At 27.7% G+C, this 23,917-nt stretch overlaps 2 protein-coding genes across 4 annotated transcripts in view; one reads left to right on the top strand and one right to left on the bottom strand.

Moving 5' to 3' along the window:
* LOC106687755 (uncharacterized protein CXorf65) overlaps positions 1 to 3,655 on the bottom strand; it is a 12,079-nt gene extending 8,424 nt beyond the window's left edge. The window contains exons 1-3 of the mRNA XM_067046939.1: positions 3,472 to 3,655; positions 3,253 to 3,339; positions 3,039 to 3,158 (exon numbers count right to left, since the gene is read on the bottom strand). Coding sequence (XP_066903040.1) covers positions 3,039 to 3,158; positions 3,253 to 3,339; positions 3,472 to 3,496 — 232 coding nt within the window. The 5' untranslated portion in view covers positions 3,497 to 3,655. The remainder of the gene's footprint in view (positions 1 to 3,038; positions 3,159 to 3,252; positions 3,340 to 3,471) is intronic.
* On the top strand, positions 3,645 to 23,671 carry LOC106687754 (Centrosomal protein 290kDa). 3 transcript variants are annotated; one of them, XR_001344214.3, is made up of 32 exons: positions 3,645 to 3,912; positions 3,990 to 4,035; positions 4,847 to 4,968; positions 7,698 to 7,889; positions 8,281 to 8,416; positions 9,474 to 9,610; positions 9,722 to 9,844; positions 9,925 to 10,043; positions 10,749 to 10,881; positions 11,064 to 11,245; positions 11,324 to 11,429; positions 11,570 to 11,648; positions 11,945 to 12,055; positions 12,139 to 12,304; positions 13,039 to 13,159; positions 14,790 to 15,067; positions 15,142 to 15,523; positions 15,624 to 15,728; positions 16,259 to 16,456; positions 16,532 to 16,686; positions 16,849 to 17,019; positions 17,262 to 17,349; positions 17,422 to 17,558; positions 17,666 to 17,795; positions 18,230 to 18,422; positions 18,523 to 18,634; positions 20,446 to 20,485; positions 20,564 to 20,665; positions 21,059 to 21,191; positions 21,263 to 21,393; positions 21,461 to 21,582; positions 22,741 to 23,671. XR_001344214.3 is itself a non-coding variant. In XM_014431801.3 (32 exons), exons 1-31 carry the CDS (start codon positions 3,733 to 3,735, stop codon positions 21,530 to 21,532), a joined length of 4,380 nt encoding a protein of 1,459 aa, XP_014287287.1. In that variant the 5' UTR covers positions 3,645 to 3,732; the 3' UTR covers positions 21,533 to 21,550; positions 22,741 to 23,671. The 3 variants fall into 3 exon arrangements, 2 of the variants coding, with proteins under 2 accessions (XP_014287287.1, XP_066903030.1); XM_014431801.3 differs by having other exon boundaries at positions 21,461 to 21,550; XM_067046929.1 differs by lacking the exon at positions 22,741 to 23,671 and having other exon boundaries at positions 12,175 to 12,304; positions 21,461 to 22,728.
* Positions 23,672 to 23,917: the final 246 nt, after the last annotated feature.

Genomic DNA, 23,917 nt, shown 5'->3' with positions numbered 1-23,917 from the left:
TATATATATATACATATACATATACATATACATATACATGTACACTATGCTGCCTGCTGGTCTATTCTTGCGTCCTGCTACTCTAGCACCTTTAGGGAGAAGACGCTTTTATGGAAGGAGAAAATAAGTTAGTCGATATTCTTAGGATTAACTGTAATATTCAGGCCTTCCAGTCTCTTATTTATGTCGGTGCAAACCTTATCCCCCTGTCGTAGAGCTTTCTCTGCATTTACTGAACTAGTGAAAATAGTCGGCTCCAACAGTTTCAGCTATATATCTTGATAACAGTAGTGGAGATAGCACAAGCCCCTAGGGAACTCCACAGGTGAATGATACATCTCTGGATACCGTATAGCGTACCTTAATGAGCTATGCTGCAGGAATGATCTTAATAGGGTGTAAAGCTGCTCCAGGAATTTTCTGCTCTGTAGTCTTACATACCATGGGGGTACTAAGTCGTACTCTTCCTTGCAGTCTATCGGTTCTTTTGAGTAGGTACGTCTTAGGTCCATAATTGTTTTACCACGCAGAAATCTAGTAATACTAAGCTTTACTTCTCTGAATATACATTTTTATTATGCCAAGACAAATATTCTTATTTAATTAATTTCAGTACCTTTATTTAGGTCATTTTAACTATGCTATTTTACATATTTCTGAAAGATACACTCACTACCTTTGCTGTTGGAACACATCACCTTTATTTTGTCAAAAAAAATCTTCATGCATCGTTTCAACAACATTATAAGGCTGCCAGAGTTTTTATTTATGTATTTATTTTTTTGTTTGGCTGTATGAATGATGGAAGCGAAATTTTAGTGTGCACAAATCGGACCACCTCTCAAAGTTCGTTTCACCTCTTTTCCTGTCAAATAATTAATGTTATCTGCTTCATTTTGGGTGAAATCATTGATATATTTAATTTATGCGCATTGGAATTGATATTGTGAAATTTATACGTAGCGTACTGATATGTTTTTTTTTAAAAATTGATTTTTTTGTAAGCACAATTATCACTTAAAAAAATGGAATCAATTTCTCCATTTGTTACCATTAATATTCTATGAATCTTAGGAAAGAACTACCAATCTCATTAATTTCACACTCTCCTTACTTACACGGCAAGTTTCGTCTGTCGAGTACAGTTTAATATCGGCTAGTCTGTTCTCCAGTGGTAAATTATGATGTACCGTACTCTATGGTGAAAGTGCACAATCTTTGGAACACGTTAAGCAAAAATGGAAAAATAAAAACATTTTTTTTAAGTTGTACTACCATTAAAGGCAAAGCAGCGATATGATCATCTAGGATGTTCCGATCAATGCGTATAATCTCTGAAAATTCTATTAACATCAGTCAAACTGTATTACCTCGAATGCATGAACAAGTATTTTAAAACAGTCAGACCGCCTAGCGTAGACAGAAACTAGGGTATAAGGTGTACTATGGTGAATTTTGTTTCTCATTTTTTTCCCCATAAAACATCTTTAGAATAAGTTTTAGAATAAAGGCTTTCAATGAACTTCTATGAAAAAAGTTCGTTGGATAGAAGGTTATAAGGTTATAACAAGTTACTCAAAAAGTACAAGTTCAATAAAATCTTAACATACTTAGAGTACGTACTTGCTTTTTGATTCAGAGCCTTTACAAAATAGTTATTTTGAATTTCATAATAAATATGTAAGCTGGAATAAAACTTTTTAAAACTAAAAGTTAACTTTTTATTTCGACCTTGTTCATATTGTTATGTACTAGAACCTTTCTTATAAATTTTATGTTTGGTTTATTATTATGAGTTGTTTTTCACCTTGTTTCTTTGGAAATAATGATTAAAATTTGGGATTTACCTTCTACTGAAGAAAAGGTAATATAGTATTTTCAAAGTTTTGGAATCATTCCATCTAATAAAGTATGAGAGTGAGCATGGTATGTCTTATTTACTTAAACTCATACAATCAATGGAAATATAATGTTAAAGGTTATGAAGAGTCAATATCAATTCAAAAAGGAACATGGTTTGAAGGACTGGAATTCACCTTTTCAATCCTAATAAGGTTTATTTGCAGCTAGTACCATAATTTATCATCAATTAAATGGGGAAACGAACAATTGGATTTATCAGATGAAATGGTAATTGATTAGAACAATTACTTGAGAATTATGTGCTCATAGTATGTTGACCAGAGAAAATAACAAAATAGGAGGGCCTGGAAAAATTATGGAAATTGAAGAAAGTCCTATTTCGAAAATAAAATCCCAAGTTGATAGACCGTTGCCAGAGCAATGGATATTTGGTGGCATTAGTTAAGATACCAAGGAATGTTTAGCTGTTAGTGTTCCAAATAGAAAAGCAAGTACTATTTTGGAAGAAGGATCAATGATTGTTTCGAAATCTTGGAAAGCATAGGAAGTAAACGAACTGATAAGTGTTAGCAAGCATTTGGAAATCAATCACTTATAATTTTATTGATCCTGATACTGATACAAATACTTAATGAAAAACTTTTTGAGTTATCTTAATGGCAGAACAAGCAACATGGAATTGCATCAAAACATGTTAATTTACATTTATATAAATTCATGTGGCACCGTCTTCACAAAAAAGAAGACAGAATTGTTGCGATTTTTAAATGCCATTAAGGAATTTTGGCTGTCAGATTGTTGATTTGTATATAAAGTTTTGAGATGTAATTTTTTTTTTTTTAAATAAAGGAATTTAATATCAAAATACAATTTATAATATATTTTTAATAACATCATTTAAATTTTGCATAAATACAAACCACGATATAGTGGGAGAGGAAATAAAATACCTAAATATTTTAGAAATTAGGAGAAATAAAATACTTATATATTTTATTGGTTGATTAGCTACAGTTTCTCTGATTTGTTACCTTGAATTTCTCTCTAACAACTAGCTTTTTTTCTAAAAATGTTTTGGAATATGTAATACTTATAAATATGTAAAAATGAATAAAATTAGTATTAGTGAAAGAATGTCTTATTTTTTATTGAGAACCAATTGTTTTTATTCTCACCTCTTAAGGCAACTATGTAATAGGTTTCCCCTAGTTCTAGTAGATCCAAACCACTTTTATAGCTTGGTGGCTCATTTATTTTTTTTAGATTCCCCTTGCTATCACACAGATCTATTTCAACTATAAAATGTTAAAAATAATAAGTCATTTGAAGAAATAAATAATAAGCAATGGAAATTTTATTGATTCTCCTAAGAGTGATAAATATACAAACCATCACTTGGTACATCAGCTTTGATTCTTATATACTCATAAATTAATCTTACATAGCAATTGGGATTAATTATCATCTCATTTGAGTCTAAAAAAAAGAATAAATATATGTATAAATAAAAAAAGCATTTAATTCAATAAAAAATTAAAGTATATAATATATATTAATGATTTTTACAAAAAATATTGGTTATCAATCATGAATATTTTTGAAATTTACCTCCATATAATACTTTGGCAAACATAATTCTATTTTATTCTTGTTTTCTTAATTATAAATATTCTTAAGTTTATACTGCTTCACCAATCATTTAATGCCTTCGTGTTTTGAATGCCTTTCTGAGTTGCCATAGCAACAATCAACAAACTAAAGGGTTGTTTTGATCACATGTTAGGGGGAGGATGGAGGTTAAAACATTTTGACACCATACTAAAGTTTTATTTAGTTCTGTTTTGATGAGTGTAAATTAATGAGTATAAAATGGTCCAAGCCAATATTGATTCAATTTTGGCAGTTAATCCTGAAAAGCTGTCTTCGCAGGAGAAGGATGATCTGTATGAAAGTATTATGTGGCTAAATGTTGAACCAAATACACCTCATGATAAGTTTGAACCATTATTTGTATTGACAAAAGAAGTCTTGAAGTATAAAGGAGAGCAGGTAAAAACATACTATGTTAATCATTCAAGAATAAATCAGGAGTAAATTTTATTATTTCTTATTCATTATTTCTTTAGGTTGAAAGTTTGTTGGCAGATTTAGATATTTTAGCCTCTAGTCCAGGTGAGTAGAATTATTTTTATTTGATTGTATTTATATTGTTCATATGTAATAATTTTCAAACAAAAAATAATCAATATACAACAAATAATTTATTTACTACTTTCTCACCTGAAAAATTCATGTAGCTCTTGATCCATACCAAGCACATAATTCTCTTTATATTAAAAATGTTTAATATAAAACATATTTTTAGACTGACAAATATTATAATTAAAACTAATAATTTGACTAGTTATTGAAAAACATAACTGATATAAGAGAACTTCCTTTATCTGGAGAATTTTCATTATTCACTGATACTAGAAGAAAATAAATTAAATTGTTTATTTAATTAATGGGATAATTATTTATAACTTTGAAAATGTTCATTGTTTAAAAATAATAGAATAAATGTTTATAACTTAGAAAATATTCTTTGTTTAAAAATAATGAAGGAACTAGAATGAATGTACAGTTATATGTAATTATTGGTAAAAATCATCTTCATGATTGTATTGAATTAATAAATGATTTATATATATAATTTCCTATTGTGTCATTGAAAAAAGAATTTGTAAACTATTATTTATTCTTTGTACGTTGTTTATTAATAGCTAACACATATGTCATATTAAATTTTCTGTCTTAAGGATGCTTTAAAATAATATTTATTTCTAAAATTAGTGCAAATCAAAATGGAATCAAGAGTATGAAAATTTATCACTAATTGTAAAATAAAAAAATCTTAAATCACATCAGATACTTTATGTGATTTTACTGTCATATATTTACAAAATTTGATTCCCTTACAAGTAATACAACTGTTTTTAAGGTGGAAATAATGAAGAGTTACACGCAGAACTATCGAAAGCTAACAAGCAAATTGAAAAACTAAATGAAGAAATTGAAAACAAAGAAAAAGAACTGGAAAATGAAAGGCTTCATATTGAAAAAGTAATAAAGTTCTTCTTGAATAGAAATTTGAAATATTTATTCGCACTAAAGATACTTAAAAAAATAACTGAATGAATTAGTTTCTAAACTATCTATTATTTCAGATACAGACTTTTTTATAATATAAAAATAATATTGCTAAAAAAAAAAGAAAAAATAGTACATAGTTATAGCTCTTCTAAGTGAATGATCATCCAAGATTTTCCTTTATTTTTGGTCTGGCCACTCTCTCTAAGTGGTCATACCAGCCTGCTAATTAAGTTGCCAGAAGAACCAAGAAACAAACTGCTGAGTGTAGACTTACTCATTATTTTAATATAACCCTATCTATTCTACAGTAAATATTTTTATAAAAAAGGAACTACAAGTAAAATTGGTATGCAAATTGGTGAATAAATAATAAGCCCAGCCTACACAAATGTTCCCAAATCATAACATGACACAATCAAAACACTAGGGAAAATTTTACAAGAAAGTTTTTATTGTGAAATCCTTCGCTGTGTGATGGTGAAAATTAAAAAAAGTAGCTTACAGTATAAATTAATTAAATTATGACAAAGTATTTTAGATGGATTAGGGCTGTGTAACTACTATCAAGATGTATGAAGATGAGGGAAGAGCCCCGATGATATGAAAAATAAGTGTGTAGTGAGGAAACATAGGATGGCTTTCACAATAAAAAAACTTACATGGAAAATAATGATTACCCTTCTAATTGAAAACCATTGTACAAAGTAACTCATTTTCAAAACATACAAAGGCTTAGGAGGTAATTACCAGGCAGTGATGAATGAAAACAAAAAATAGCCTAAAACTTAACAATTTATGCTAAAGTTTTGGCCTACATTGTAGACCTTAAAAAAATAGGTTAAAAAAGGAAATTTTTTAATTTTGCTTGTACAACGTTTTGGGACAATTATCCCATACTCAAGCACCTTTGCATCCTAAAATTGTAACAATTGGGTTATTCTTATCAATAATTTTTATCTATGTTATATGTGTATATTTAAAATTATTGTAATCATATATGTCATTTTTTCAATTTCCATTTTGAAATCATGTCATCTATACATTCATAGTTTAAAATTGTTTTATAACTACATTATTTAAATTATTATCTTTCACTAATAGTGCAATGGAATATATATTTTTTTTGTTCTAGTAAAAAATAAATTGAATGGCTTTTTACTTTTTTATTTTACCTTTTATAATTGTTGTCATGAATATGATTTTAAAAAATTTGATTAATTGTACATTGGCATGTACATTGTACATTTAATCAAAATTGTTAGGACTGTTTAAAAAAAATGTGAAAAATCGATTCTATAAAGTGGCACTTCCGGTCTGTTTATTTAGTCAAAACATAAATGTCATACGACTTTTCTTTTTTGAGCTAGACTGTTCATAGAAAAACACACAGAGACCATTTCACAATACTAGATTTTATGGACTCAGGGAACCTCATGAAAAATCATGTACTTCCATCCAAAGTTCGAATTTGAAATTTCACACAATTACAATACTTTCCCTTACTATGTACTCCATATATGGGTTAATGAAAGTAAAAATAAAAATGTGTTTATAAATTAGAAAATATTGTTTTTTTTGTTTTTTTAATTCAGGTTTTAGGTAAAAACACTGATCTACAAAAAAGTGAAAACAGTGTAAAATATTAAATATATATTAAAGAGAGATAATAATAAATACAATTAAAAAATACATTCGCTATTAATTTTTTTTTTTTGGTATTTTACCTTAAAAACATATTCATAATCTAAAAGTTTTAATGAAACTTTTTGATATTTTATTTTAATTATTTTATTTTCTCTTTTATACTTATTTCTACATCTGTTCTTTTTAATTACAAAATTAGCAATCATCAGATAAGTTTTGATTATCCCAAATTCTGAAAGTTGATTAATCCTTGTATTTCCAGTTATTTTCAATTATCTGTTAATCTATTAATTGCTAAGTATTACTACTTTGTATTATTCTTATTTCATATTTTATGGTATGAACTAATAAATATTGTTATAATATGTTCTCACACAATTAAGATTATATGTACATGTACATTGCCATTTTTTAAAAACTGAATTTCAGGTCACTTGGAATTGGTTAAATTTATAAAATATCATTTTTTCTGATAAAGGTGAGAGTAAGGGATTTTTTTTTTAGGCTCCTTTCCTCAATTTACTGTAAAGAATATTTTGTCTGAATATCCATTTGCTTGTCCTATTTTGATATTGTTTTGGTGCAACACTTAAATGATTCATAAGGCTAGATTTGTCTTCCTTTTTTTTTTTTTTTTTTAAACAATCTGTTTTTTTATTTTAGTATTATCATAAAGTTTTACAGTTCAAGTGCTAAGGGTTTATTCTAGACCACCTTAAGTGTCTATTGTTCCAGCCTTGTTGAGGATATTTCCTCAGATGAAAAGAGCAAAACTCGAAAACTCTGGTCATGGAGGGAAGAGGACGGTTGGCAAGGGGCGTTTATTGAAACTTTTTCAGAACATTCTGCAAGTACATTGTTCATTTCATGAAAGTTTCTAAGGCAACTTAGTATTTTCTCATTTAAAGAAATCATACATTGTTAAAGTTTTCAAACATAAGATTATTTTTAATTTTCATTATTATTAACAAATCTCATTCAGGTCATTTTGATAATGTGAAATATACTTTAATAATAACTGGTTTATGCTTTGTAAAGTAATGATTATTTTCTAGTTACAATCAGACATTGTAGAACTTCAAAGAGAAAAGGCTGACTTACGCAAAGAGATAATTATTATGCAAAGTGAGGGGCAAAATGGAATGGCATCAAGCATCCAAGATGAAAGCTCTGATGATACTGCTCAGCTTAAAGAAATGATCCAGCATAAAAATAAACATATTTTACAACTTCTTTCAGATATTCAGGTAAGAACCTGTTTATTATATATATATAACAATAAACAGTATTATTGCAGTGCCCATACTCCTAAAACATTTTTATATTATTAAAATAAAAATATTATCATTAATATATATTTAGAAGCAAGAACTCTTACAATATAGTTTAAGGATTATATATTTACCTGGTTATCAGTCAAATTGACTCGAAAAACAATACCTTAAGTTTTTTTTTGTTCAAAAGTGATGTTTCCACCTGGTATTATGGGCTTTATTTAGCACAGAGCAATGTTTAATAACAAAAATGGCCCCAAATATGTAAAACATTTGTCTGAGACCACAGTAGATATACATTTCTTATAATCCAATAGAGAATATATTGGAACATACATGTAATTGAAACATATTGATTTTTTAGGTTTTAGAAAAAGACAATGAGATAGTTAACACAAAACTGAATTCCATTCGCCAAGAATTATCAGATGCTACAACTAACCTCACAAAATTTTCTGGAGAAAATATATCTTTAAGGCAAGCCAATTATGAATTTCAGGGTAAGAGATTATTATATGTTTATTTTGTTGCTTCTTATATCTTACACTTTATTCAATGACAGCCAACAGTTTTTAATTATAATGATATCTAACTCATTGTTAAAGTGACTTCCTAAACTTCATGACTCTGCTCTTTTATGAAGTAAAATTTTAATTTTAAGACTTTTAAATAATCATACTGATTATTTTGTATTAATTTAATTTATATTATACCTCTGAAGGTAGATTCATGATAAAACACAGTGAAAATATGAAGTTAAATTTTTAAGCCCACATTGCTGGGTCAGATATCATTTTTATGCGGGCTGTCATATCTTGTCTTGAGACCCTTTGTCGATTCCCAGTTGGTAAAACATAAAATATATTTCTTAATTCAAATGTGGACTCAAACCTGAGATCTTTGGAGTCTAATATTTGCTATAAAAAGTGTGTTATCCATAATGCTATTATGGTAGGCAGTATTTTCTTTCTTTTTTTTTGGTAGTTTATATTTAGCAGTTCATATGATTAAATGCGTTACATATAATTAGAATTTAGTATTCTTTCATTGCTATGTCAATTAAAACATTAATAATATTAGCAGCCTCATTATAACCCGATTTTATATTTCCCTGGTTAGTAAAGATATATTTATAGTAAAGATATAATTCCTATTGCTCTCCATTTCTGAAGATAATTCCATGGCTTAGTGCTGGTAAAACATCTGCCAAAATTGTATTCATTCAGTTAAGAGAGATTTAAAATTGAATGAAAACTGCTTACGCTTATAATTTTTAAAAAATAACACATTAATGAATGGCAGTATAAAGAAATTCCATTGCTAAATTTCGGTCATTCTTGCCTGTAGTTACAGTATTTATAGTTTTTAATGTTTTCAGAATCTATTTGATTTTATTAAAATAAAATTTGACTAAAATTTTAGAATTAATAACATTATTTGTTCGGGATCAAGTAACAGATTTATTTTCAGAACCATTTTTTTTGGAAAAATGTTGGACTTTCTTCAAAACATTCTTTTGGATTAATTTTATTTTTGAAAATATGTTCACTGCTTTAGAAAAATTGGCAACTCTAGAAGAAAGAAACATTGGTTTGACATCACAGGTAGCAGAGCTGGTTGAGGAAAGGAATAAACGAGAAAGCCATCTAGACATTTTAATTGATGCGCTTGAAGAAAGAGTTGCTAAATGGCAGGTAAATGTAATATTTAGGTAGTTATTAATTATTTCAGTCTTAATATAGCACAGCATTAAATTTTAAAAAAAAGTGGGTTTCTTACTTATTTGACTAATGTTATTTTAACAGGAGATCCTTTCACAAAAAGATGAAGAAGTGACAGAACTTCGAGCTAAGCTGAACGAAACTGTAGAGTCACCTGGCCCGAAAGGATCAATGGCATTTGCTGCTAATTATACTGAATTGTCCAAAGTAAAAATTAATGAAAATTGCATGTTTCTTTTGTTAGAATAACTTCTTTTTTCCACATTAATGATTTTAAATATTACCAGACGATTGAAGAACAAGAAGATATTATTAAGAAACTTCATGAACAGCTCAAGCAGGCAACAGAAGATATGACCAAGAGTTCAGTTCAGGTACAAGAATTGAAACAAAGAGCAGAAGAGAAGTAAGATTTATTAATTTATAACTTTAAACTACCAAACATATTCATTTCTTTAACATTAAAAGTTTTTATTTTTAACTGTCTTAATATCTTACAAAATTGTAATATCTGATAGAGGACTCTGATAGCTGACCTGGTTCAGTCAATATTTATTTTGTATTGGCCCTGAGAAATGGATCTTGACATTCTCATTCCGGGGCTATATAGGTCCTCTGGAGGACTTCTTAAAAGAAAAATCTGATATTTTATGATATTTTTTTTAGAACTGAAGATGTAATTATTGTCTTATGCTTTTAAAATCAATACTTATTTATTATTAAACAAATAGTGAGCTCTTCACACCATGTCTGTTTAAAGTGTGTCAGGTCTGTGTGTATAACTAATGTCTTATATAATTAACTATTTTTTCTTTTGTTGTAATCAAAGGAAAACAAGATTATATAATATGATATGAATGATGTGTTTGTATCATAACATTTTACATTTCTCAGTTATTTGAAAAATAAACCTAATGGAAGGAAAAAGGTAGTGCATTTTTCCTAATTACTAAATAAGACAATTTCTATACTTCTAGTTTCTTTATCATTATCTATATGCCTATATGAGATAGATGTTTGAAATGAATTATGGATTGAATTTCTTTATTTCCTTATTAAATTAAATCAACTTAAGCGAAAGCAAATTTATATGGACATAAATTGTTTTCAGAAGTGGTAGTGATGACGATTCGATGAAATATGAGGAACTGAAAGAAGAATTAGAGAAAGCTCATAACCAAATTCATTTCCTCCAAGAAAAAGTGAATGATGCTGAACAGGATGCACAATTCAGAGCTGAGGAAGTATGTTGGTTTTTTAATTTGATTTTTGTTTACAATTCATGATATATATTAACAAACATATCCTTCATAAAAAAAAAAAAATACTTAAAACGCAATAATAATATAATAAAAAAAAAATCTAATCTCTCATACCAGATCTCTGTTGAACCTATCTCTATCAATCAATACTAAACAATTTCTAGATGACTGAACTGATAATACAATTAAGAGAATATGAAGAAGGTGTTTATGGACTTGCAGAGGCAAGAAATCAAGTGAAAGATCTTAAGAAGCAATTGAAAATAAGAGATAGTCAGATTCTGAAGTTAGTTGAACAAATAAATACATTATCTCTCCAGTCAGGAGAAGAAGCCCCAATTGACACGTAAGTTCAATTTTTTATGTGAATATATATTTATTTTGATAAACTTTAAACATTCTAGTCCACATTATCTCTGTTTAGTCAAAATTATGAGAAGTATTTTGAAGATGAAGATAAAAACAGTAATATTGATTTACAGACTCAATTGAGTGCTGTTCAACAGACAGCTATAAATCTAAGTGTACAGGTATTTAAGTATTTACTATCTTTTTAAAATGTATTCCTTTAATTTAATACATACCTATTCTCTCATTTGACATATTTAACAATTCTGCTTTTTTACTTTCACTTACCTATATTTTCTTTTTCCTTTCAACTTAAAAATAGAATTTTGAATTGCGAGCAAAAGTTGCAAAGCTGAGCGAAGATTTGAAAACAAAGGAAGAGGTGAAAAACAAAGAACAAGGTGAATTATATTTCGAAATATTTATTGTAATTCTTTAATAATCATGAGTTTTTAATAAAAATTTTGATAATTTAAAAGAGAATGGAATATTAAGATTTCTTTCTTTTCTTTTAATTGTAATGTTGTAATTATTGACACTAGTTCTATACTTATTATAAATCATCAAAAGATAAAAAGGACATGTGTAATAAGGCAAGATGAACATTAAATAAATGCTTCCATAGGAGATATAAAGCAATTTAAAAGATATAAATCAACTCCAATTATTAAAACTAAGATAATATTCTTGATTACAGATTTATCAGATAAAAAAGAACTTGAAGACAAATTAAGGCTTGCTATTGAAGAAAATGAATCTCTTCGAAAAGGTTTACATGAGATTTTAGAGAGTATACAAAAGCAAGATGGTAATAATATAAACCATTCAAACTATTATGGTGTTGGTTCATTGTAAATTTTATAGAACAGACTAGATTAAATTTTGTTAAAGGGAAAACCAGAGTAGTAATCGAGTCGGAATGTTTAGAGTCACTTTTGGACGCTCTGGACGCAAGACATGTTTCTGGCTGGTACCATCCTGCCATGAGGCTTCAAGCAGTTATTAACAAGCTTCAAGGAAACAATGATGCGCTTAGGCTGGAACTCAGAGAATCTAGGTATGAAAAATCTTTTATTAGTTATAAATAATTGAAATTAAATTTATCTATAAATTTTAAATATCTATCAACTCAGGATTTTATCTAAGCTGTAGCACAAAAAAAAAATCATGTATGTACAACTATTTATGACTATAATTGATGATATGAGTTCAAAAAGATAATAAATACCTTTTTTTTTTAAATTGAGACTTTTGGTTCTACAGAATTTATATGTTGTTTTTCCTTGGCTATTTAAACCAGAACATACAAAAGCATCCATATTAAATGTTTAAAGAAAAAAGATTTTTTGTTTAGAGAAGCAGTAAATGACAAATATTTCTCTGATGTTTTACATTACATTACTGGCACTGGATGGAGGTTGAGAACCATTATCCCATAAGGTTATCCTATTCTTTGATGTTATTAGTTATTGTTGAAAGCATAGCTTTAGGTAGATCATAAGGATGGGAGAATCTATTAACCATTTATGGAAACTAGAGAAGAGGTTTGAATATAGTACCCATTTTATGTATTAAGTCTATTGGAATAGACCTTTGGAATTGAAACTAGATATTAAAAATATATATGTTTATTTTTTTTTAAAACCATAAAAGAAATTTATGGTGACTTTTGGTTGGCCACATTTTTATTATTTACAGTGCATTTCACTTTTCTTCTTTTTTTTTTTTATCCTTAATTTATTCCCCACATACAAAATAAATAAATAAAACTTGTATTGTTCTTCTCACTAGATTCAGGGAGAGCTATTTTCAAGCCGAGCTTCAGACTTCTATGCTACAACTTGGAGAGCTACAGGATAAATTAAAGTTATCCGAAGCACCAATAACTCCAGTACCAGCTCCAAGGACTCAGGTTGTTTCTTTAGTATTTTATTACATTAAATACTTAGTATTTTACTACATTAAATTCTTTGTATTTTAGTACATTAAATACTTAGTATTTTATCACATTAAATATTTAGTATTTCATTAAATTAAATACTTAGTATTTTATTAAATTAAATTCTTAGTATTTTATTAAATTTCATACTAGCAGCTTTAGGGAGTAATTCTTTTAATTCATAGTTTGCTTGTTAGATGAGATTAAGAAAACAAATAAATAAAGTTTCATAAATATACTGTTAATTGTTGCCAAAATTTCTTAATGTTTTTCAAGTTTATTATACAACATGTAAAAATAATATCCACATAATTCTACAACTAGGAAAAGCTGAAGAGCTAATTTACCTAATTTAAATTTTCTGACTGAGAAATTGGAGAAGAAATAAATCATGAGAAATGATGAAGAATTATTTTAATACATCAGTTTTTAATATACAAAGTTGCTTCACGTCTATAGAATAATCAATGTTATGAACACTGATCAATTTATTGCAATGAGTGTGAAATGAGGATATGCTGTTATTCTTAGGACTGATGTTTAATGTTGACTAATATTTAGAAACGTTTTGAACTAAATGTCTAAACAATTGGATATTTTTAGGTTCATACAACTATCATTGCTGTATCTCAATTTATTTGGATTTAAAAACTAATATTAATAAATCACATTTTTAAAGCAAAATTATTTTGAAACTATCTAAATAAAAACAGTTAATAATATAATAATGACAATAATTCATTAAATCCATATCACTCTTAACCATATGGTGAGATTTGTGTACCAATAATTGGCCAAGAAATTTTTAATTTGGACAAAGTCTGTCCTTATTGTAAATACAGAACACAACTAATAATAGATAGGCAGCACATGAGGCTATATAGGGCCTGGCCATCATAACTCACTGTATGTCTTCACAACGAGCCTGGTATTTTGCTTATCTCGATGAAGGAAAAATATATAAATAATATTGAAATAGTTGCCATCTGGTGACAATTTTCCTGAGGTGATTTCTGAATTTATGAAGATTAAATTATGAGCTTTTCTCGCCTCACCCTTGACCTAGGTCCAGTAGGTGTTAGTCCTAGCAAATTCCAAGAGTGAAAAAACTTTCTTCATTCTTGACATTTGCTATTTTAGTTGCATTTAATAGTTCAAATTGTTTTCATCACGTTTCATTATCATAATAATCAGTTAATTAATGATTGACTGCATTAACATAAATATTTTAAAGTAGTTGAATAAGCTTCTGACTGACTAGTTTTAACTGAGAAAGTAGGCTGTTATTCTCTTAGCAAAAACTTTATGGAACTTTCCTTACAGCATTTAATATATCAAAACTATAGTTTTGACTTACACCAATTTTTGATAAAGAATGACTTATGCCTAACAATTTTTAAAGAAATTTTTAAATTACCATCAAATTGTGAAATTTTACAATGCAATTAAAACTGAAACATTTAACTTTAATTTTCTCCTTTCGAATCTTTTATGACTAAAACCATTCTTGTTGACTCTTCATATTATGTCAATTGCAAAATTTATTTTTATTTTCAATAGATCTATTTTAGTTTGTTTTCTTACTTTCGACTCTATATTTTAGATTGACAAATCAAAAGATACAGATGGTACAAAAGAAAAAACCGAGGGAACAGGAATTTCAAATGATGAAAAAGTTATTCCTGTCAGTGAAAAGCCACCATCGCCAGGTGATACCACCCAGTCACTGAAATCAGCAGTTGACACAATAGATGATGTGAATTTATCATCATCTCATGATCTTAAAATTTCTCAGTTTGTGGAGAAGGTAGTCCAGACAGAATGTTTAGGAATTGTTGAATCTGCAGTACAAACTGAACCAATAGCTAGTGATTTGGCTTTGTAAGAATATATATATATTTTTAATTTTTGCACTACGGTAATTTGAATTTTTCTATTTTATTATTTTATTTCAGAGAACACAACGGAGTTCAGGAGCCTGTTAAAGAAATGCTTAATCAAAATAAGGATGTACAGAGAACACCAGAAAACTTAGAAGTATCGATCACCAATGATCAAGCTAAGAATGGAATGAAAGTTGGAGACTTGATTGATAAGTTTAATAACAAAGAGCTACCTTTGGCTTCAGTTGAAGAAAATAAAAAAGTGCCACTAGTAATTTCAACTGATCAGAAAATGAGCATTGATGCCAAACCTAGTAATGGTGAAATATCGCAGAAAATGAAACTTGAGGAAATGGAAAAAGATCTCAAAAAGAAATGTGAAGAATTGCGTTTGGAATTTGAAAATATTAAGAAGATGAATGAAAATGCTTTGCTAGAACTGCATAAAAATAAAGTAATTATGAATAACATTAACGAGAGAATAGGATTAAGAGGAAAATATTTGGTTACCTAAATTATTCAAATTTATAAAAAAAAAACAAATCTTATTTCAGGAAGTGTTATTTAGTGAGGTGAAAGCAGCCATGATAAAAGTAAATGAAGAGGTAAAATCATTAAAACAGGTGGCTGAGAAACCTCAGCCTGTAATAAATGAGTTTGTGAGTATTGTTTTATTTCTTAACAGTAAAAAACCTTATTGTCATTTTGATGATAACAAACAAATTTGAATAAATGAATTATTACTAGAGGTATGTACAGTCAATGCATTGTACAATAATGATAATTTGAGTAAACAATAACTTTTAAAGCTTTCATTATATTGGACTATAGATAAGATATTTTATTTAATTAAGATATTGATTGACACTTTAGTCAATGAAATATATAATAAATAATATCAATAAGATATTATGTATACATGTTTTTGTAATGTGAATTCTCTCATAACATCTTTTCTCAAACATTCAGTTTAGTACAGGATCAACATGAAAAAAAAAACGTTCAAATGATTTAAAATATATTCACTATTCACATTCATACTTTTGATATATATATTTTTTTTTTGGTTGATTCTATGGTTAATAATTTTATTGGGTATGATTATGAATATTTAGAGAAATGGAGCCTCATATCATTTTTAAATTAGTTGCTATAATGTTATTGTGATGAATTAATTATTTATGCTCAGACTTTAGGTGCATTCAAAGAACAGGAGACAAAACTCCTAAGTTATGGAATAGAGCTAGGAGATCTCAGAAGAGCTCTTTCTGAAAAGGATAGCTACATTACATCATTGGAATCTAAAGTAAAATCATTAAATTTAAAACTTGAAGAAGCAGGAGTTCAAAGGCGTGAAGTAGATGATTTGAGAGCGAAAGCATTAAAAGTAAGAAATTATCAAATAAAAATTTTACTATTTTCATTATTTGAGAGTATTTTCCTAATAAGTCTATGTTTGCAGGAAACTATATCTAGTTTGCAACAGATCATAAACAAAAAGGAAGTAACCATTGAAAGGTATAAGGTTATGTTAGAAGAAAGCAATACAGATTATGGGCAGTTGTTAGAAAAATTTCATAGTTTAGAAAGAAGTAAAGAAAAAATTTCTACTCCCAGGTACATTGATTTAGATGAATGTACATAGAAATGATATTCATATTTTAGTCTTGAATTATATTTATTTATTTTATTGCCTTCACCTTTTAGGGAAAATAACCTACCAATAATCAAATCATTCTTCAACAATAAAAATTAATTAATTATATTTTATAATTTTAGGGAACCATTAGCTGAATCCAAATCAGTATCAATTCTAATGGAAAAATGGATAGAACGGGTCCATGCTTTAGAGACGGAAATAAATAATCTTACTCATCGGCTCATTGAAGCTACGAACCATTTGGAAGCTAGTAAAAGAGAAACGCAGTATTGGAAAAATCTGGTCACTAGGTATAATTCATACAACAATTTTTCTTACTAATAAAATATTTTTGTGTTTTAAAGGTATATATTTGAAAAATAAAAAGAGTTCAATTTCTCATTAAATAAACATATAAAACCTAACAAAAAAAAATTAAAATTGTTATAAATGGTTCAGATGAGTTGAAATTCTTAATTATTGTAATACATCAATTATCAACCGTAATTGTGTCAAAATTTTACTGATTAAATATTGATTATTTCTATTGAAGTACTGAAGAAAAAACTACGAAGGATGAAGACATACTGAAAAAACAGGAAGAACTTGAAGAATTAAGGACCAGTCTAAAAGAATTAAAAGTAAGGTCATAATATCAAGGTAATTGTAATAATTCACTTGAATCAATTACATGATTAAATTTGTATTTTCAGGAAGAAACAGAAATAGGTTTTCAAGAAAAATTAAAAAAAGAGAACTCAAAATTCAGAAAAAAAGAAGAAGAGTTAAACAATCTTATAAAAACGTTAGAAAATGAAAACTCTAGGTTGAAACATCAACTTAATATTAGGTTAGATTAACACATTTCAACATATCAATACAACTCAAAAGATTACCAACTTTGGTGAACGTTTCATATTCATGATATAATATGTTATTTTTAAAATGTAATTACAGATCAGCTAAAACTTCCACCAGATCTTCAAAAAAAGAAACTGTTCTATTGGAAAAAATAAAAACACTGGAAGACGAGTTAGAAAAAGCTAAATCACGAGAAAAGAGCCAATTACAGTTGAGAAGGGACAAGGTATCAGAGTTTTCTTGAAATATTACTACTTCTACTTTTTTATTATTTTTTTTTCTTTACCAAGTATCATGATCTCTTATTTCCTCAGACATTATTTTTCAAGAATTTTAATGAAAGCACACTGAGGAGTCCTATAAATTCAGCTAATATTGAGTAATGTTAATTGTGTGGAACTTTGTTTCCAGGATGTTAAACCCATGTTAATTGACTTCATTTTTGTCATTTTACTGAATTAATTGCTAATTCATTTGATGTATTATCAGCAGAACTAGGATTCTGACCACACAGTGTTATTATCTAGCAGTCTATACCCAGCTCTCTAGTTCATATATACAAATAGTTTATATATACATTCATATTTTTTCTTATACTTAAATAATTTATAATGTCTATTGTTGAAAAGATCTCTATAAAAAAATTCTTGATTTGCTCAGTGTGCTGACGAAGTTGCTAAATGGGAGGAAAAAAAGAAGCTGCAATCTTTGAATGAAAAATACAAGCAAGAGTTGAAAGACAAGGGATCACAAATGGAACTGTTTGAAGGGCAGATTTCAAGGCTCAAGGTCATAATTGCTAGGATGGAAAGGGAAAGAATTTCTCTACAAAGGAGGCTGAAGACAAATGAAGGTATAGTTTTTGAAACCTTAGTTTAAACTATTAATGTTAAATTTTATCATTTTATTTATTCATAAATCTCGTAATAAAAAGAAAACTATTCCATGTGTAGATTTGCTTTCAAAGTATATGTCAGCAGAAGAAAAGGTTCATGAATTTGACGATAAATCATTTGTTACTGATTCGAGAGCTGAAACTCCTCCAATTCCTGAACATTCACCGAGGTTTGCTATAAATAAAAATATAACTAGACATAAATTAATTCATATATGTATATATAGTTGACCGTAAAGATTTAAATATAAGTAGATGGTTAGTTTAAAACTATTTGTTCTTCTTTTTTTGACCGCAACCCTGACCATCTACTTATATATAAATTAATTAAATTTTTATTTTTTATTGATGTAAATGGTTAATATGTTTTACTAGTAAATGTCTGTAATGAGCCCGAATGAGGTTGTTTCTTGTTATTTATAAGTGGAAATTTTAAACAATAAGACAAAATCAGTAATAAATTGTTTAACCAATGTATGAGTTGTTCAGGAACAAAACTAACAATCTCTACTTTTACCCCTAGTCGATAACACAACAATAACTCACTCTTCTTTTATATTTGACACTAAACCTGATGATTATGCTTATTTTTCTTTAGGATATTGTTGGTTTTCATCTGAATAAACTAAATCATTAAAACTAGTGAAAAAATCCATTAAAATAGCTATGTTAACTTGATCTCATCAAAAAGTGGAGATTGTTTTTCTAATCCTAAGCTACTTTCATATACAAAAAACAATGGTTGGTATTCATACCTAAAAGGTTAGTTAATAGATAATGTAAGTACATATTGAGATATACAAACAAAATAAAATAAATCAAGAGCTCCCTCTAAAAAGGTTCTAAACTAATATTTTTTTAAAATTTTAATCTTCAAGTAAGCTATAACTGGCATCTGTTAATATTTATGCCTAGTAAATATTTGATTTAAGCAACACTTTAATGTATATAGTATATCCTGTATATTGGAATTTCAAGGGACCAATTATTTTTTATCACTTAAAAAAACTTTTCATTTACCCAGTTTTCCAAATAGGCAGGTTTAAAATGACTGTCCTATATATAGAAGATTCTGCTTGAATTAGTTGGTGGTAGTTTTTTTTTTCCATCAATACACTGGAAACAAATTGTATTCTTGTTTTTGATAACTCTATAAAGGGTAGACTTTGTTGCATTAAACTCGTATATAGTTCGTCACACAACTTTCTACTATCATAATCCAACAATAGCTTTAATTTTCAGCTGTACAACTTAGATAGTACTGAAAAACAAAGAATGTTCTTCCAAATTCAAATGTTCGTAACAAACGTATCACTTTTCCAAACCTGATAAATTGTCTAATACAGACTATTGAGTTGCAGAGCCCACATTAAAAAGGTAAACATTGAAAAAACTTATAAATCAAATTTTAATTAAAAAGGTTTAAAAATTCTTATTAACAGAGGCATTTCAATGCCAAAATGTTGAGGATTTATTGTAATTATCAGTAGTAGGGGTTCCTTACATATCCAGGGCCTACCTTACCAGGTTACACTCTATAGCAAAAAAATGTACTGTTTCCTTAATTACTGAAGTTAGATATAACAAGGAATAATTATTAAAAAAAAAGTTTTCATCATCGAACCTGATTCACACGATAGGATACCCTCAACACAAAAGAGAGGTCTGGAGGAGATATAGTCCTATTACTATTGTTGCCTTATCTTATTTCTAAGTGTCCTTCCTCCAGTATTTAATATTTTTGAATGGGACTTTTGTAATTTGTGTGTGTTAGTTTAAATTCTAATAATGTTTAAAAATTAAAAATAAAAAAAAATTTCTTTAAAATTCTTTAATGTTTTGTAGCTAAGATTATTTTAAGCAGGCATTTATTTATTTTTTTTAATGCAGTTTTAATTGAGAATATTAAAAAAAAAAAAAAAAAATCCTTTCAAAACTTTTTTCCAATGTTAATGCTGATCATTTGATTTGATTTTTTTAGATCACACATAGGTTCACTGAACAGTGAACTTCATGACCCAGTAAGTAGATATAATCCAACTTTAAACATATAATATTGATTATAATAGTTTTTATAATTTCTTTACATTTTCTTTTAGAAAATAAAAATGCAAAGTAGAAGAGATTTAGTTAGAGCAGTAACGGCACTTAAGAAAGTTATCAGTAAATTAAGATCTGAACATTCTAATTATTATCATAAGGTAAAATCTTTCTACATTACCTAGTTCTTTATGTAAACTGAAATTAATGATTTTAACTTTAAACATTTGCCAAACTAATTTATAAGTAAATTATAAGTTATTAATAACTATTCATTTATACACGGATTGGTAAAAATCTGTGAACAAATGAATTTTTCCCATTCTCTCACTGTCAATTTTTTATTAAAATTAAAAATAAACTCTTTAAATGGTTCCAAAAAATATTCAAATCAACATGAAATATATAAAATTATGTAATAATTTTATATTTAAGATATCGAGAAATAGAAATCTCAATATGTAAAAATTTATATAAGTTATGTCTATCATATATTATATTAAGTATTCAACTATGTATCTTCATGTAATTTAATTATGATAAATATATCTTAGGATTATGTGGAAAGGCTACAAAATGAACTTCAGAAGATGGAAAATAACTATATGGATGCAGTAGAAAGAGCATTGTCATTAGAAGAACAGCTTCGGGAATCCGAAGCAAAACATTTAGGAGAAACTTTTATTGGTAAGCTTCTTTCATAATATCTCTCGAGTCAGCTTAAAAATATTATTATTATACGATAAATACATTTTCAGTTGGAGGCCCAGGTGACAGAACTGAAATAATCTTTCTTAAGGAGCAATTAGCACAGAAGTGTGAACTTTTGAGTAAAGTAAAAATACTTCTTCAAAGAGCAATTTTGAGAGAAAAGCAATTGATTCAACAGGTATGTTACGCGCTAATTATACTCAATATCCAATGTTTTCTTCACAACTAATTGTTTAAATGAACAGGTAACATTTTTGGAGAAGCTAGTGCCCCCTGAGAAACTTGTGCATTTCCATGAAGAAGCAAGGGAGATATAAACTTCATCTGCATAAGAAGTAATCTTTCTTTTCAAAGCTCAACTTAAATGGTATTAGTAAGGCTTAATAAGGATTAATATTAAGTAAAATTTAAGTATTTCTCTGGTTTAGAGAATCTAAGAGTTAATTATGTAAAGTGTTGCTTGTTTAAGTAATTTCATTATTTTTAAAATACCTCAATACCTACATATATATAGTTTCTATGATGTGCTTGATTAACCTTTTACTTAGAAAACAAATATTTTATTCTGGTTCTTCAATCAATTGTATCTGGTGTATCTTAAGTGTTGGTTAAGAATTGATTACTCATATCTAGAAAATGACTGCTTTACAATGCAGATAATAAACCATTTTAAAAAACAATTTTTCTTAAAATTTCCCAAGGTTTTGTGTTTTTTCATGACCCTAAGGAGGCATATCCAATGTTTTCAGTAGTCTTATACTATTATATATATGATAATTTCAGGAACCCTCCTCTCTCTTATCTTCCTTTTATTAGTCACAAACAATTGCATACATATATATACAATTATGTATAATAAAATAAACATCCTTTTGTTGTCACAGTGAAATTTTATGGTTAGTAAATTGGCTCTGCAGAAGGCCAATTTACATTAGTAGCCGTGTACCAAGGGATCACATAAAATGGGGCAGGACCGCTCCACTGGCGGCAAATTCCCTCCAATTGGCGAGTGTTCTAATACATACATCTCTGACATATATGTCTTATGAAACTAAATATCAATTATAATACTTTTAGCATCTGAGCAGGAGGGGAGAATGTAGTGTGTAGTTTCATGTGTACTTGAAATAAATGATCTTCCAAAAGTGTACTGCTGGAGGAAAAATTTTGAAATAAGTGTCTGCTGGTGGAATGCCCCTTCTAAATTTTATTCTACAAAGTTTTTTCCCACTTAGATGGTGTGCAGTTTTATGTGTGCTTCATCTTCAATTAATACTATTTCTACATATGTGTTACCCACTTTCAGTGGGTACCATTTTGAAACCCTTCACTTTTAGTTATCAGACAAGTGCAAATTTAATACTTAATTGAGGATGGGTAAAATATTTCCTCTAATAGGAGACCATATTTTTCTATAGCTCATTGACTATTAGATTGATTACTCTATACTTTTTGTTTTCATTTCTAAAAATTAATGATTTATTTTCAAAGTGATCCTATTTAATTAATTTAAAAATTTTTTCAGGTGTTGCTTTGAATTGCAAGTATAGGTTTTGTAAATCCCTATTATTTTTAAATAAGTGATAATTTTTAAACGAATTTATGGGCTTTAAGACCTAATTTATATCATCATAAATACACCAACTCAATATTTTAAAAATCACTTATTATCTATTTCATAATTTTATTGTTATGGTTTGGCCTTTTATTAGTTTCTCTTCATAATACTATGAATTCCATTCAATTGAAAAATACTGGACAACAAGCAAAACTGTTTTATTGGAACATTTAATCCATTACGTGGAATAAAATTACAATGGGCTGAACTCTGTAAAATTTCATCATGATATGTAGAACAATTGAGAAATAATTCAGAAATGGAAAATCCTTACCCACCATACAGCCTCCTAGAAACTTTAAATAGTAAAGAAACTATTTGGATAGAAGATTTCTTCATCATAATCAGTTATTAAGAGATATCTCACCCAATCAAAGAACATCTGTCAAAGCTCTTCAGTGTTTACGAGAATTTAAAATCTTCTGAACCCGATAATTGCATGATTATTGAAATAGACAAAGCTTTAGTGAAATGGTCCTTATCATTACAAAGGTTTTTTGCTTTGAAGAGAAAGATGACCTGGAATTACAAGAAGCAAGGGGGGGAGGGGGAAGGGAAATGGAACAGTTTCGAAAAATTTTATTTTTTTTATTTTGTGTAATGCTGGAAAAGAGAGTTTTAGCACCTGATAGCATGTGTATGATTATTTGATTCATTGCTTTAGAAAAGACAGTTTAAGCAAACCAAGAAAATACATAGAGTATATCACAATATTTTTCTTTTCAGCATATAAAAATAAGAAAAAAAAGTGTTAATTAATAATGTAGAAAATCTTGTAATCTTAGATTAAAATAGAAATTTGTACAACATATCAAAATTACATATGTTTTTTACTTCATTTGTTTTTGGTTAATTTATATGTTCTTGCTAATTAATAATAAGTATAAATCTAAAATTATCATCTTTTCATTAAAAACTGATTAATTTCATTGTTAGATTGGTAACAATTTTTTTTTAATTTAAATTTTTTTTTAGAAACTTCTGTTTTGTTGTAACTTAGTAGTCTGGTCCCAGATTTATCAGTTATACAGAGGCCATTGTTTAGATTTAGAAAGATATTTCTAAATCAATAAAATTGTATATA

This window comes from Halyomorpha halys, unplaced genomic scaffold, assembly GCF_000696795.3.
Source record: "Halyomorpha halys isolate HHAL.00 unplaced genomic scaffold, Hhal_1.1 Scaffold1007.1, whole genome shotgun sequence".
Classification (NCBI taxonomy): domain Eukaryota; kingdom Metazoa; phylum Arthropoda; class Insecta; order Hemiptera; family Pentatomidae; genus Halyomorpha; species Halyomorpha halys.
This window is presented reverse-complemented; position numbering and strand designations above follow the sequence as displayed.

Coding starts and splice junctions, on each gene's coding strand:
- LOC106687754 (XM_014431801.3), top strand. CDS start 3,733: ATGGTCCAAGCCAATATTGATTCAATTTTGGCAGTTAATCCTGAAAAG. Junction 8,417..9,473: donor AGCCAATTATGAATTTCAGG/GTAAGAGATTAT, acceptor TCACTGCTTTAG/AAAAATTGGCAACTCTAGAA. Junction 12,305..13,038: donor CTGGAACTCAGAGAATCTAG/GTATGAAAAATC, acceptor TCTTCTCACTAG/ATTCAGGGAGAGCTATTTTC.